At 38.4% G+C, this 16,649-nt stretch overlaps 1 protein-coding gene across 2 annotated transcripts in view; it reads right to left on the bottom strand.

Annotated features, from left to right (window-relative positions):
- Kif24 (kinesin family member 24) overlaps window positions 1-16,649 on the bottom strand; it is a 78,301-nt gene that overhangs the window by 21,090 nt on the left and 40,562 nt on the right. For both annotated transcript variants that reach the window (XM_063226358.1, XM_023565493.2), the window contains exons 4-6: window positions 16,081-16,178; window positions 12,194-12,409; window positions 3,553-3,640 (exon numbers count right to left, since the gene is read on the bottom strand). In XM_063226358.1, the coding sequence (XP_063082428.1) occupies window positions 3,553-3,640; window positions 12,194-12,409; window positions 16,081-16,178 (402 nt within the window). The remainder of the gene's footprint in view (window positions 1-3,552; window positions 3,641-12,193; window positions 12,410-16,080; window positions 16,179-16,649) is intronic.

Raw genomic sequence — 16,649 nt, 5'->3', positions numbered from 1 at the left:
CACGAGTGCTACAGTAGGCTGTATGTATCACTGAAAGCTCTAAGAGATTTGCCATCACTGTGCTAGAAGGGTGACAGTGATGGCTGCACATGAGAAGCAGCTACAGTGGGGCTCTCTCCCAAAAAGACAAAAGAAAAAAAAAAGAGAGAAGCAGCTGGGGATCTTCTAACATAATACCCACCCTCATATATTGTTGTTGAGAATGTAAAATGGTATGATTACTTTACAAAGCAGTGTAACAGGTCTTCAAAAAGTATCTCAGCAGTTTCACTCTTACAGATGTACCAAAAAAATGGAAAGCATGTCCACCCAAGAACTTTTATGTATGAATGTTCACTGCAACATTATTGTTGGCTAAAAGTGTGAACACAAATGTCTATCGAATGATCAATGGATAAATAAAATGTAGCCTCACCTATACAATGGGACACAAATTAGCCATACTAAGAAATGCCATACTACTGATGCCTGGTACAGCAGACATGAAACTTGAACATACACTAAGTGAAAGAGCCCAAAAAGTCACATGTTGTACATTTTTGTTTATATAACTGGACCAGGCAATCCATTTAGAGAGTAGTGGTGCCATGCACTTGGCAGGAAGAGAAGGGAGTGACTATAATTGGGTACAAGGGTGCATTTGGGGGTGAAATTTCCAGAAAATAAAAATTTTTCTGAAGTTAGTGGCAGTGATTGCACAACATTATCCACAAACTAAAATACTGCTGAACGGTATTCTTTAAAAGGGTGACTATCATAATATGTAAATGCTATGACTGTGCCTAGAGTTCCCCAAAGCCCATGCAGTCATAGGTAGGGCTTTTTCAGAGGTGGCTGGGCCTGTGGTGTGTGACACTGCCATTGATTCATGGTGCAATGCTGGGTTCAAGAGACCTAGGATTAGGGCTGTGAGTGCTGCCCGCCCCAAGTGGCCTGGGTAAGATGTAAGGGATAAGAAAAGGCTGTGGCCGCCCCAGCTGCTTTGATACCTTCTACATGCAATGAGCTATTTCTCCTCTGCGAAGTCTGCGTGCCCTGCCACCTTGCCTTAGAGCCAGCAAACTACGGACTGAAACCTCTACACATTGTGAGCCAAATAAAACTTTCCTCCCTTTACTTTGGGTGCTGGGTGTTTTGTCAAGAAAAGTAATTAAGACAGTACATGTCTTATTTAAAACTGCACTGATTCATACACTTCAAAAAACTAAATTTTGTGGTATATGAACTATATTTCAATTTAAAATAATTATAATACACATGCCTGGACCCCACCACTAGGAGATTCCAACTTAATTACTTCGGAAAGACTTTAAAGATATTATGATGAAGGGGCTGGGGATTTAGCTCAGCGGCATAAGTGCCTGCCTTGCAAGCAGGCAGTCGTGAGTTCGATCCCCGGTACCGATAAAAAGGAAAAAGACAAAAAAAAAAAAAAAAAAAAAAAGATATTATGATGAAACTGGAAAGAGGGGCCACATAATGAGACCTCATGCCTATGACACAAATAACTAAGAGATTCAAATCTAGAACACAAAAATGGGTAAGGAATGACAGATAACACCGAAAAGAGATAAAGACACAAATTGGCATTTCCCAAAGAGAAAAAACAAGAATTAAAAGTATCAGGGCTGGGGACATAACTGAGTGGGAGGATGCCTGCATTCAATTTCTACAACCCAAGATATTTACTTTTTGTCCTTTTGCTTTTTGTAGTACCGAGTTCAAACCCAGAGCCTCACACATGGTAGACAAGTGCTCTACTACTAAGCTACATCCCTGGTTCACTCCAATTTCATCTATCATTAGAGAAATAAAGCCACAATGAGTTGAGCATGGTGGTGCACACCTACAATCCTAGCACCTGGAAGGCTGAGGCAGGAGGACTGCCATGAGTTCAAGGCCACTGAGTTTAAGACCAGCAGCTTGGACTAAGTAGTAAGACCTTGTCCTCAAAAAAATTAAAAAACAAACCAAACCAAAGACACTACAATGAGATGTGGTCAAACACTTCCAAATTGGCAAAAATTTAAAAATCTACCAATACAAAGTGCTGGCAAACTGAAGGGCAACGAGACTGCTCATGTACAGCTTGTGGAAACTGCACCTCTTCGGAGAACACAGCAGCATCATTTGCTGAAGTTGAAGATATGTGTGTTCTATGGCCCAATCATTTCACAACTAGAGAATTCCTGTGCTTTGTACTAGAATACACTCCCAGCTGCATTATTCAGAACGGACCCAAAACAGAAACCACCCCAATTGTCCATTAAGAGGGAGATGGGTGAGTAAACTGTCATATATTCTCACAACGGCAAGTAACAAAGACCAGGACTGCACCCTATGTAAAAATATAAATGGAACTCAGAAGCAGAATGGTGAGCAAAAGACACAAGACACAAAATACATACAATGTCGTTCGATTTACGCAAAGTTGAAAACAGTGAAAAGCAAGTTGTACGGTTTAGGGAGGAATACACAGACAGTAAAACTATCACAAAGAACAAGCAAGTGACTAATATGGAAGTCAGGATGTGTGGTTGAGAAGTTAACAGGGAATTGTAGGGTGCTGTAATATTCCGTTTCTTTTTTAAAAAGAGTAATATTCTATTTCTTTATCTGGTTAGTTATTCCCTTTTTCAAAAAGTTTTTTGCACTAAGGTCTCACTGAAATCATTAAGTCACCCAGGCTGGGCTCAAACTTGTAACCATGAAACGCTGGGATTCCAGACATATGCTACCACACCTAGCTGCATTTGTTTCTTTATATTGTATATAGTTAGATTTCATTTATTTTTTTTCAGTAGTGCTATTTTTTACACACACAAAAAAGGCTAACCTATTGCTTTTTTAAGGAAAAAAGGTCCATGACGATCTGATGTAAAACCAACGTTGAGGACTACTGCATTAAAAGAAGGTTCACCAGATATGTATTTACATATAAGGTAAATGCTCAGAACAGGAAAACAAACAAATATTTTACACTAGTAACAGTGGATACCTCCAGGAATATGGGGAAGAGGATTGTATACAGTAAGTTAACCTTTATTTCCTATCTTCTTATATATTTCTGCAATGTTTAAAGTTGCTCATTACACTAAATATAATTAAAAATAGATTTTAAAATTCAGAAAGATAACCCAAAAGTTAATAAAATTAGTTGCCTCAGGATAAGGGAATGTGAAGAGTATTTTCACTGTACTCTGAATTTTGAGCCCCATGTGAAAGTATTTCTAAAAATTTTATTTAAAATAACAACATTTGTCTCTAGTAGTTTTTGCCAGAGCTCACTGCTGTTGAAATACACAATTAGCAAGTTCTGAAAGGAGCCTGGAGCATCCCGACCTTGCATTAGCTCCTCCAACATATGCTACCTCCCCCATGCCATGGCTCTGTGAAGGAGCCAAACTATGCTCTTAGGACTCTCAGTTCATACATGTGAGGTGCCTTGGACTGCCGAAATCCGAGTTCATCACACTTGCCAAAAAATAAAATGAATTATTTCCCCGGACTTAGGCGGCTATGGGGGTTAATGAAGAAGGAAGAACTGAATACCTCCAAGAGGAGCTCCACAGTATCCACCCGGAGCTCTTGCAGTCCCACTATCTGTACCACGTGGTTGCTGTCTTCTCTCGCGAAGAGCCTAAAGATGCAAAAAGGTAGCTGGTTTGATGGTATTGCTGTAACAGATTTTGGTTTGCCTCCCCAGAACCCATTCAACCACTCTCTCATTCAGTAGCAATTTTGAAGGTGAGCATGGTGGTAGATGCTTATAATACCAGTAAGCTGGGAACCTCAGGCAGGATTACAAATTTGAGTCTAGCCTGGGCAATTTAGTGACTTTGTAAGATTCTGTCAATCAACTAATCAATTAATTGATAAATGGTGATATACTGTAGTTTAATGCAAAGGACCTGAATTCAATCCTCAAGACCCATGTAGTACACGCATGTAGTACCTCAAAGTGCGTGCGCGCATGCACACACACACACACAGACACACACACACACAGGTCACAGTTTTGCTGCTTTGGATGAATATGATCCTTGTTTTCAATTCCACGTTAGCCTAAGATTTCAGCTGTTGTCCATGATTACTGTAACTGAATCAGTATCTTGGACTATGATTAAAACAATGAAGCCTCATTGTTCTAACACAGTGACATGTTCTTGGCTGCAGTGATTGGTTCAGGGTGGATGTGGAATCTCTGTTGTCCAATCAAAGTCCTGATCTCTGATTGTTAGGTGCCTCGTGGTGGTAAGGTGTCCTTCCTTTCTCTCTGAAGTGAAACCATGTGGCCTTGGGAACTGTGGCAGCCTCAGGCTAACAAATAAGGCAATGAATAGTTACAAACTGCCATTTCATTAAGTCAGATACACTGAGCATATACGCTGAATCTATAAAAAACTAAAGATTATTCTCTTTCCTTAAAAAGATAACAAGTTTAAGATTGGAATTTTAGGGGCTGGGGGTTTAGCTCAGCGGCATAAGAACCTGCCTTGCAAGCAGGCAGTCGTGAGTTCGATCCCCAGGCAAAAAGCAAGACAAAACAAAGAAAACTCAAAAACATTTTTTTAGTTCATCCTTTAGCCCAAGTTTCCAAATATTTACACAAAATCTGTCTTACCAATGCCCAAATTACTCAAAAAACAACTACTCAAAAGTTGGGTTCTGTATTGAAATGATCTGGCTTTCAGTCTTTTTTTTTTTTTAGATGGGGGTTCTCAGCATATAGTTCAGGCCAGCTTTTATCTCACTAGGTAACCGAGGCTGGCCTATCCTTCTGCTTCAGCCTCTAGAGATTCTACTATCCTTCTGCTGCAGGCTCTAGAGTGGTGGGATTACAGGTGCATGCCACCATGCCAGGTTACTTTCATTGTCAATAGCTGTTGCATTTAGCAAATATTTTTTGGATGTCAATATTTCTTAAAATTAAGTTTACTGGTACATTTTAGGTATATATATATATAAAATGATCCCATTCATCATAGGTAATTTGTACCTGTACATGATATAACTTGATTTCTTTTCTTTCTTCTTCTCTCTCCTTCCTTTCTTTCAAGAGACAGTCTCACAATATAGCCTAGGACGGCCTTGAACTCACTTTGTAGCCCACAATGGCCTCAAACTTGTGGTGCTCCTCTTTCCCCTTCCTCAGCCTCCCCAGTGCTTGGGATCACAGGTGTGCACCACTATGCCCAGTGAATCTTTTTCTACTGTTCATGGTGGTATAGCTATTGCATTTAGTAAATATTTCCTATATGTCAACAATTGGTTTGTTTTTGTGTCTAAACTACAATTATAGATCTATTTTTTATGGTGAAAGGAGTACCGTGATAGCTTCTACTGATTCTTATGGTCTGTCAATATCCAGTCTGTCTTTGATTCTGTTAATATTGTTCATTTTGTTGCTACTGCTAGGGTGGCATATTTGTTGCTATTAACTAGCTTTGACTAAATGCCAATACCTGGGCTTTTTGTGTGTGTCATTAACAACACTGGGGTTCATTTCCAATGAATTGGGTGCTGGGCCAATTACATTTCACCTTATCTCCCAAATTAGCAGAGGTGGTTGAATCTGGGGACAGAAGAGCCATGCCCAGAGGTCACTACTGAAAAGCACTCACTGTTGAAAAGCTTTCCATACTAGCAATGAAGTCTTTCCACTATGATTGTCCTGCAAACCTCCACACAAGGAATATAAAGGAGGAGGGAGGGGAGGGGGGGAGAGAGAGAGAGAGAGAGGGACAGAGACGGGGGCAGGGGGAAGAGAAAGGCCCAAAATGCTTTCAAAAAATTTTCAACTACCTCAAATCTCATCCAAGGGAGATCAATGGGGAGAAAATCAAAAGCTAAATAGCTGAGTTATATGAAATAATAAAAGGAAACAAAAAGCGAGGTCAATAAGGTACTTAGAAATGACATAACTAAACAGATAATGGACTTAATAAAAAGCTAGCTAACCTACACAGAATGAAGAAAACATGTATGACAAGTTTAGTAAAGAATTAGTCCATAAGGGGCCCAACAGAAACCCAGGAAATAACAGAAGTTCTACTGAAACTATTGGCAGCAAAAGTGACCAATGTGAGGACAGGGAATCAGAAATAGACGATGAGGCTGATGCAGATGAACATACGCACAGAGGGACCTTAAAAACAAGACTGTGCAAAAACAGCTCCAACAGCTACTAGGTGATGCAAAGAAGACTGAGATTAACTAGCACTTGTGAGAAAAAAAACAAAGTAAAAATGGTGTAAAATAGCCACAATTAGTAAAGAACTTCTCCACTACATGTAATAGTAAGAATCCCAGAAGTCCAACATAAGGACAGACTCTTAAAAGCTGTTAGAGAAAGCAAAAAGTTACTTCTAAAGGTAAACCTGCTGGGTGTGGTGGCACACGCCTGTAATCTTAGCACTTGGGAGGCTGAGGCAGTTTGAGTCCAGTCTGGGCTACATGGTGAAACCTTGTTTCAAAAGACCAAAAATAAATAATTAAATAAATAAAAATTAAAAATACATAATCTTTTGTTTGTTTGTTTTTGAGACAAGGTCTCACTGTGTAGTTCTGGCCTGCCCTGAACTCACTATGTAGCCTAGGCTGACTTCAACTCACAGCAATTCTCCCACCTCAGCCTTCTGAATGCTGGTATCACAGGCAGTTACCAACATGCCTTGCATAAAGAAAGAAAGAAAGAAAGAAAGAAAGAAAGTAAACCCACTAGAATTCCAGAAAATTTCTCAACACAAATTTTAAAGGCCAAAAGAGCTTGAAGTGATGTGTTTTAAACCTTAAAACAAAATAATTTCCAATCTACACTGATATAACCTGCAAAGCTATCATTCAAAATTAATGGAAAAATAAAATATTTCCATGACAAGGAACACTTTAAGAAATTCATAACCACTGAGCCAGTGCTACAAAAAATTCTCAAGGATATTCTTGAAAAAGACAATGAGCCCAACAATAACGGTCTAAAGGAATCAGACAGGGTAAGCAATGTAAACAGAAGAGGAGAAAAAAGCAATCAGCAACAGGAAAATGATGCAATGACAGGAATAAGTCAATACTTTTCAGTGATAACTTTTTTTTTTTTTTTTGGTACCAAGAATCAAACTCAGGACCTCACGCTTACCAGGCAGGTGCTGTGCTGCTGAGCTATATCCCTGGCCCTCAGTAATAATTCTTAATGTGAAAGGTCTCAACACTTCAGAGGATACAGACTGGCAGAGTGGGTCAAAAACAAGACCCAGTGATATGCTGTCTACAAAAAACATGTTTAACCCAAAAAGATACAGACTAAAAGCCAAAATATGGAAAACTATAATCTATGCAAACGGGAGCCCTCCCCAAGCAGTGGTAGCTATCCTATCTTCACACAAGGTGGATCTCAAGTCAAAACTGATCAGAAAAGACAAAGAAGGTCAGCACACATTGGTCAGGGGAACAATTCAGCAGGAAGAGAAAACATCAATAAAGCAAACACTACTGGACATAAAAGATCAGATGCACATGAATACAATCATAGTGGAGGACCTCAACATGCCAGTGTCACAAATAAATTAATTAGATAAAAAAAGAAAACAAAAAGAAAAAGAAAGATCAGAGTTGAACTGGGTGTGGCGACATACACTTGTAATCCTAGCACTTGGGAGGCTGAGGCAGGACACAACCACAAGTTCAAGGCAGCCTGGGCTACATACTGAACTCAAGGCCAGCCTGAATACATAATGAGACGCTGTCTTGAAAAACTAAAAGGGTACAGAGTTAAACCAAACCTTCAAATAAATGCACCTGAAGATATCTACAGAGTAATCCATGCAACAGAAGACACATTCTTTTCAGCAGCACATGGTACTTTCTCCAAAACAGATCACATACCAGCCCACCCATATATAAGTAAATATGAAGGAATCAGAATTCTTCCAAGCATATTGTTAGATCACAGTACAATGAAACTAGAAATCAGTGATCACAGAAACTATGCAGACACATGGAGACTAAACAATATATTCAATAATCAATGAGTCATAAAAGAAATCAAAGAAGAAATCAGACAATTCCTAGAATCAAACAATAATGCCAGTACCAACTACTTGAACCTATGAGATACAATGAAAGTAGTCCTAAGAGGAAATTTATAGATGTAAATGCTCACATCAGAAAAACAGAGAGCCTAAATAATCTAATGATGAACTTCAAGGTCCTAGAAAAACAAGAACAATCCAAATCCAAAACAACTTTACAAAGAAGGAAATCATAAAGATCAGAGCAGAAATTAATGAAATTGAGACTAAAATCACAATACAAAAAATTAATGAATCAAAGCATTGCTTATTTGAAAGAAGAAACCAAATAAATCCTTAGCCAACCTTACAAAAAGACCCAGATCAATGCAATTATAAATCAAAAAAGCAAAATATGGATTTCTAATCACGACTTGAAAAACCTATACTTCAATAAATTGAAGAATTCAAAAGAAATGTATAGATTCCTAGATATATATGAATTACTTAATCTGAACCAAGAAGAAGGTATAAAAATCCAAAGTAATCCAATAACAGGCAATGAACTTGATGCAGTAATAAAAAACTTGCCAACTAAGAAAAGCCAGTAACCTGATTGGATTCACCACTAATTCTACAAGTGTTTCAGGGAAGATCTAATGACAATACTTCTTAAACCCTTTAATGAAATTAAAAGGAAAGGATTAGTCCTAAAATAATTCCTGGATGCTAGTATTACCCTGATTCCAAAACCAGAGGAGCATCCAAATGAAAAAGAAAACTACAGGCTAATCTTTTAATGAAAAAAGATGCAAAAATTTTCAATAAGATACTGGCAAACAGAATGTAACAAGTTATTGAAAAGATCACACATCATGACCAAGTAGGCTTTATCTCAGGGATGCAAGGATGCCTCAACATATAAAATTAATAAATGTAATACACCACATAAAACAAAAGCTAGGACAAAAATAAATGATTAGGGTTGGGGATGTAGTCAGGCCCACAATGCCTGGTGGCAAGTGCAAGGTCATGAGTTCGATCCCTGGAACCATAAGAGACTCAAACAAACAAAGATCATCTCAGTAGATGTAAAGAAAAGCCTCTAACAAAAATCTAACACCTATTCACAATGAAAACCCTGAAGAAAATAGGCATAGAAGGACTTTTATCTCAATCTGATAAAAGTTGTTTATCACAAACCAACTGCCAACACTATATTAAACTGGGAAAAGCTGAAAGTTTTACCTCTCAAATAAGGAATAAGATGCTCTTGTTCAATATAATACATGAAAACCAGCCAGAGCGATCTGGCAAGAGAAAGAAAAGGGATACATATTGGAAAAGAAGACAGCAAACTATCATTATTTGCAGAAAACATGATTCTTTACATAGAAGACCCAAAAAAATGATACCAAAAGAATCCTAGAATTAATAACCAAATTCAGTAATGTATCAGGATAAAAAATCAAAACACTAAAATCAATAGCATTCCTGTACATCAATATGAAGTCACCAAGGAAGAAGCTAGGAAAACCACATTATTTACAACAGCAGAATAGAAAAATTAAATAATTAGGAATTAACCTAACAAAGGAAGTAAAAGACCTCTACATTGATAGCCACAGTAATGTGAAAAAAGAGATCAAGAGGACATCAAAAAATGTAAAGACAACCCTTGTTCCTGGGTAGACAGAGCTAATATTGTCCAAATGGCCATAGTACCAAAACAGATATACAGATTTAAGTCAATCCAATCAAACACCAACAGCATTCCTCACAGAATTGGAGAAAACAATTCTAAAATTCATATGCAACCAAAAGAGATAAAGAATAGCAAGCATAATCCTGAGCAACAAAAGCAAAGCAAGAGGCGATACAATCCTAGATTTTGAGTTATATAACAAAACTATAGTCATAAAAACAGTATGGTATTGGCATAAGAACAGAAATGTAGTTCAGTGGAACAGAATAGAGGAAGCAGAAATAACTTCAGGTACATGTGATCTCTGACAAAGGAGAGTAGGAAGTTCTGGTCTCTGACCAAAAACACTGGAGAAAAATAGCCTCTTCAACAAATAGTATTGGGAAAACTGGCCATTCACATGCAAAAGATTGAATCTAAACTCCTCTCAACATGTACTAAACTAAAATCAAAATGAATCAAAGACCTAAATATTAAAACAGAAACTATCTGCTGGAAGATAAAAATAGGTAAAAACTCTTGAAAGGCACTGGCAGAGGCAAAGACTTTTTGAATAGAACTACAGTTACAATTCTATTAAAAAAGAAATATCATCAAGGGTCAATAAATGGAGACTGGGTGTAGTGGTACACACCTACATTCCCAGCACTCAGGAAGCTGAGGCAGGAGGATTGTTATGAGTTCAAACCGAGCCTGGACTACAAAGTGAGCTCAAGGCCAGGCTAAACTGCATAGTAAGACCCTGCCTCAAACAGACACACACACACACACACACACACAGGCTGGGTGTGGCAATGTATGCTGGTAACTCCAGCATTTAGAAGGCTGAAGAAGGCATTCAAGGTTATCCTGAACTACAAAGCAAGACTGTCTCAACAAACAAAATTAACAAATGGTTAATTTGTTAATTACATCAAATAAAAACATGTGCAAATCAAAGGAAATGACCAACAGAATGAAGAGATAATCCACAGAATGAGAAAGGTTTGCTAGCAACTTCCTGAACAGTAGAAATATTTAGAATATATAAAGAAATAAAAAAATGTATCAGTAAAAGATTCAACCAAGAAATCGACAACTGCAGTGAATACACTCTCAGGAAAAGAATTACAAATGAGGACAAGCTCAGGAGCAGTGCCTGCCCAGCAAGCGCAAGGTCATGGGTTCAGTTCCCAGCACCAAAAGAGAAAAAAAGCAGAAGTACAAATGGCCTAGGAATATGTACATGAAAAAATGTTCAGCGTCTCTGTTCCTTAGAGAAATAGCAAATTAAAACAACACAGATATTCTGTCTTACTCCAGAAAGCATAGCTATCATTAAATCAAATAATAACAGTGCTAGTGAGACTGGAGGCGGGCGGGCGTTGATTCTACATCACTGGTGGGAAAGTAAACTAGTAAATTTTACACTACGAAAATCTGATTGTAAGTGCTTCAAAAAACTAAAAATAGAAATCCATGTGACCTCGCTGTTCCCCTTCTTGGTAACTCCCTGAAAGAGTTAAAGACCACAGGCTACAATGGCATACATGCACTTATGTTTTTTGTAGCACAACGCAATAATTGCTAAATCTTGGAAGCAGTCGTCAACAGATAGATGGACAAAAAATGTAGTATTTAAATACAATGGAGAAAAATAATAAATAAATGCAATGGAGAACTATTCTGCCATAAAGAACGATAAACTTGAGTTATTTGAAGGAAAGTGGATATAATTGAGACAATAATATTAAGTGAAATAAGTCAGGCATGCATGCTTAGATATTGCGTGATTTTCTCTTACATGAGAAACTCAAAGTATAAATAATTTAAAGAGCATAGTAAAAGACAGATAATACGAAACAGCTCAAGACAGATTTTTGCAAATGTGAAGGGGACCAAGAGATGGAGAGAGGGAGAGGGGGCTTAAAAAGAATGACGATGTGTTAGGTACATGTACCAACTCCCCACAATCATCATGTACTGCAAACAAATACGAATAAAAATAAAACAATGCATTTAACTAAAAACTTAGTGGAGCTGGCTGCAGTGGTGCATGCTCTCAGCACTGAGGAGGCTACGATAGGAGGACTGCAAGCTGGAGCCAGCCTGGGCTACACAGGAAGACGCTGTTTCATTCATTCGTCTTCTGAGACAGTCTCGTTATATAGTTCAGGCTGGCCTAGAACTCACTATGTAGCCCAGCTGGCCTTGAGCCCCCGTGATTCTTCTGCCTCAGCCTCCCAAGTGCTGGGATTACAGGTGTGCACCATCAAGCCCATCTCCAAAACACTGTTTCAAAAAGTCAAAAAAAAAAAAAAAAGGAAGACTGACTTACATTTTTCTCTAGCTGAACTGACAGTTTAAAGATACGTAACTGATGCAGGAGACTCTTGTTTCACAAAAGAGCACTGGCATAAAAGCCCATGGGATTAAAGTGACCGTGGGGCTCTGCTGAAACAATGAAGGGTAGATCTGCTGCCTCCCCTTCACACGGGGCTACCTTTTCCTTCTGTTCAGGAGGTCATAGAGCTGTCCGCAGTAGATTTCGTAGAAGCTGATCCACACGAAGAGGCGCCTTCCTGGCTGGGATACTTCCAGCTGTCTGAAGATATCTTTAGCAGCCAACGCATACAATCCTGGATTCCGCTGGGTCCCTATCATAGTGTAGGTTTTCCCAGCACCTGTCTGTCCATATGCAAAGCAAGTGGCACTGCCTCTGTGGGAAGAGTGTGATTCGAATCACTTATGTATATTAAGAGACGTGTAAACCTACATGCAACTTTTTAGTGATAAAAGTCAGGAAGAAACAGCATCCTTGATAAAAATTCAGCTATAAACATAATGCTTTAAGTAGAAGAGGGCTTTACATTATTAAAACACAGGAAGAGGTAAAATTATTCTCAAATCAGTGTTTTCTACTGGAATTTTTCACAGAACTGGTAAGACAACATAAAATAACACTGAAAAGTATGAAAACAAAGACTGTTCAGAAACCACACAGTCAGCTGCACATGGTGGCGCATGCCTGTTATCCCAGCATTTGGGAGCCTGAGACAGGAGGATCTTTGAATTCAAAACCAGCCTGGGGTTACAAAGTGAGCCCAAGGTCAGCCTGAACTGCACAATGAGATCCTGTCTCAAAAAGACTCCCCACAAAAAAAAGAAACCACGTGGCCAACAAGCATTTACTGAGTTCCCATCTCCTGCTAGGTGCTTTACAGAACCCCAGAGAGGATTTCATATTACTCTGTAGTGGAAATTTGGTGAAAGTCATAAAGAAGTAGAATAAACGTATTAAGTGGTAGATCGTATAAGATGGTAGTAACTATTCATATGAAAATTAAGCTACTTTACTGGGGATGGTGGTTAACTTTAGACAAAGGTAAAATCAGTGCAAACGAAGTATCTGAGGAAGCCAAGAAGAGGTAACTATACTTGAATGCAGAAGCTGAGAAGGCAGAGGCCCCTGCCATGCAGTAGCCAAAGTGAGAACACAGGCCGTGGGTAGAACAGATTTGGTGGGGCAGGTGTTCTAAATCTTGAGGGAAAAATCCTGCACTTTGGTCTCTGGCTAGTTATTAACTGACATACGCCTCTGCGCCTGGATTTTCACTTCCACCGTAAATTAGGAGGGTACAAAATGAGCCCAAGGTTAGCCTGAACTGCACAGTGTAAATTATCTGATTTCTTTTTATTTTATGTTTTTGAGACAGGTCCTCCCTGTGAGGCCCAGGCTGGTGTCAAACTTGCAGTGATCCCTTTGCCTCAGCCTCCCAAAAGCTAAGACTATAGGCATGCGCCACCAATGCGTGGCAGGCTACTCAAGAGCCCTTTCAATCCTAGAATCCTATGATTGTAAGTGATTCTCACTATTCTTGCACCCCGTGTGAGTATGAACAACTGCAGAATAAGAGGTGGAGAAAGGAGAGGAGACACCAAACTGTCAACCACCATACAAGTCAGGAAGATTTGGAGATCACGAGTACTGTGAGACTCAGTTACGCAGTGCTAAGTACAGAATGAACACAGGTGGTTCAGTAGCCAGTGCACTCTTGAACATGCACGTGGGTTAAAGAAAAAAGTAGCTGCTTGGGGAAAGAAAACAAAACAAAACAAAAAACCCCTATGTGTGTACAGGGGCTGGGGGAGGCCAGAGAGGGCAGAGATAAGTACACAGAAAATGAAAGCTAGATCACAGTTCAATGGTGAGGGTTTTTTTTAACATAAAAAATATGGGCATAAGCTGGGCATGGTGGCTCACGCCTGTAATCCCAGCACTCAGGAGGCTGAGGTGCGAGGATCGTTGTGAGTTTGAGACCAGCCTGGGCTACAAAGTGAGCTCAAGGCCAGCCTGAACTGCATAGCAAGACTCCGTCTCAAAAAAAAAAGGCATAAAATCTTACTACACTATGGAATGAATGCACCTATTACTAAAGTTTTACCGTTGAAATTTTAACTTATTTTAGAAACTCTCTCTCAAGAGACATCTCTTAGCTTTTGTGCATAAGAAATTGTACCTGATTTATGCATTGTGGCCGCCCTCACTCTATAGGCTTATTTTTCTGTTTTTATTTGTTCCAAACTTGCTCTGCAGAGCCTGTTTCTTTTTCTACCTTTAATAAAACTTTGCTACCATTAAAAAAAAAGAAAAGAAAAAAGTTGTATCTGAAAAATATTTTGCATTATTAGCCTGCTCATAAAAGTTTTTAAAAGAAATAACTTCCACAAAACAACAATAAAAAGACAACACAAGCTAGGCATGGTGGTGTGCACTGTAATCCTAGCACTTGGGAGGCAAAGGTAGGATTGTGATGTCAAGGCCAGCCCGGGCCATACAGCAAGTTCAAGGGCCGCCTGCATAGCAAGACCCTGTCTCAGAAAGAAAAGTTTTTAAATAAAAAAAGGAAAATTGAGGCCAGACCCACAGAGCATATGAGTAATTCTAGTACTTGGGAGACTGAGGCAAGAGGATTTTATGGTCAGCCTTGATTACACAGCAAGACTGTCTCAAAAATAAACATACAAGCAATTACAAACTGAAAGTATTCAAATGGCAAAGATCCTCGGTATCATTAAAGACATTCAGACTAAAACTGTAGTAAGATAACAATTTCACTAGCTAAAATAAAAAAAGACTGCTGGTAAGGCTGAGGAACTACACATTTCATAAACTGGTGCTGGAGTGTAAAGCAAGTTTCACACTCTGGAAGATCACCAGGCATTTCTCTTAGAAGCATACGCCTGTCCTGTGGCACAGCAATCTCCAGTACAGGGTTCTAACACGAGGTTAGTGAAAACATGCTCATAACAAGACCAGCATAAGAATGCTCACATACCTTTATTCACAACAGTCCCAAACCAGAAATAACCCAGGTATCTGACAACAAGATTATGATGTACACATTGTGATAGTCATAGGAGATACTGAGCAAAAAACCCCAAACTAACAAAACCTAGATACATGCAACAGCGTAGACTAGTTTATAAAACTGTGCTAAACCAACAGAAGCCAGGCATAAAAGAATATATAACTAATGATTCATATAAACAATAGTCACAGAAAACAAGTTGGTGGTTACACAAGTCCTGGAGATGGAGGTGACAGATTTACTAAAAAGAACACAAAAGAATTTTATGGGTGATACAAATATTCTATGTCTTGCTCAGCTATATATTCATCAAACTTGAACTACAAGTGCATCTTATTATATGTAAATTATATCTGTATTTCTAAAAAAATTTTTTTAAAAATCAGGGGTAGGGATATAGTCCAGTGGTAGAGTGCCTATCTAGCAGGAGTAAGGACCTAAATGTGACCTATAGTAACACAAAAACAAGTAAAAGTCAAGCTTTCTGGAATCTGTGATTCTAGCAGATCATCTGACATTTTCTTCTATATATGCTTGTATTTTAAATATGCAAGAGGCTTCTACTGTCTTTTCTGTCCATTTAAGTGTGAATAATAATTCAAATAAAAAACACATGTATGACAAGTTGCTAAGTGACATTTCACTTATCTATCCTGGCCTAATGAAAAAGTTAAACTGCAGGCAGAATGCATAATTCCTATTATCAAACCACTGAAATCTTTTGTTTCTGAAGACTGGTAAAGTTAAGTTGTTGACAGTATACACGGAAGTATCAAGTATCAATGTAGAAAGAAATTTTGCCACAAATTTCTAAATGCTTGGCAAATCCTATAAATTGAGATATTATACTTTTCCAGAAGAGTCTAATTTAATTTAAATTCAATTTAATCTAATTTAAATTCAATAAATCAAAATACAAATTCAGTTTCAAAAGAACTAAAAAGCATATGTGGTATATATAAAGGAATGACTTACGGAAGCTAGAAAACAAAAAAGAAAAGTAAATAATTTGTCTCACCCATTGAAAATATGCTGAATGAGGGGGTGAGTAGTCTTCATATATACATCTCGATTGGTGCACGCCTCACCAAAGACTTCATCAAAATAAAAAACATGCTGAAAAATAAATTTCATTTTTATAGAAAGATGCCTTCTAGCTTTCTTCACCACTTTCTAGGCAGCATAAGATAAAGGACTAAATACATTTAAAAATAACAGTAAGTGAGCATGATGAACTCAGATAATTGGTTAACTGTTATATGAAGGGGCTTCTTTTACTTGAGATCTCTATAGCCATGTAATATAGACACTAAGGCATATAAGTTTTGTTCTTTCTTAAGAGAAGTAATTCCATTAGTACAAAAATGAGCCACTCTTTGTGTCCGGGAAAACTCAATTCTACAGGGATATACCACTGTCAAACTCATCAAACCTGAATACTGTATGTGCACCTTACTATATGCTAATTGTCTTACATTCTCTCTCCCTCCCTCTCCTCCTCAGAGGATCAAGGCCAGCCTGGTCTACAAAAAGAGTTCGAGGCCTGCTCGAACTGTGCAGCAAAACCCTGCCTCAGAAAGACAAAAA

The sequence above is a fragment of the Cavia porcellus genome, unplaced genomic scaffold, assembly GCF_034190915.1.
Source record: "Cavia porcellus strain 051 isolate PalLab524CR breed Dunkin Hartley unplaced genomic scaffold, mCavPor4.1 scaffold_1, whole genome shotgun sequence".
NCBI classification, from domain to species: domain Eukaryota; kingdom Metazoa; phylum Chordata; class Mammalia; order Rodentia; family Caviidae; genus Cavia; species Cavia porcellus.
This window is presented reverse-complemented; position numbering and strand designations above follow the sequence as displayed.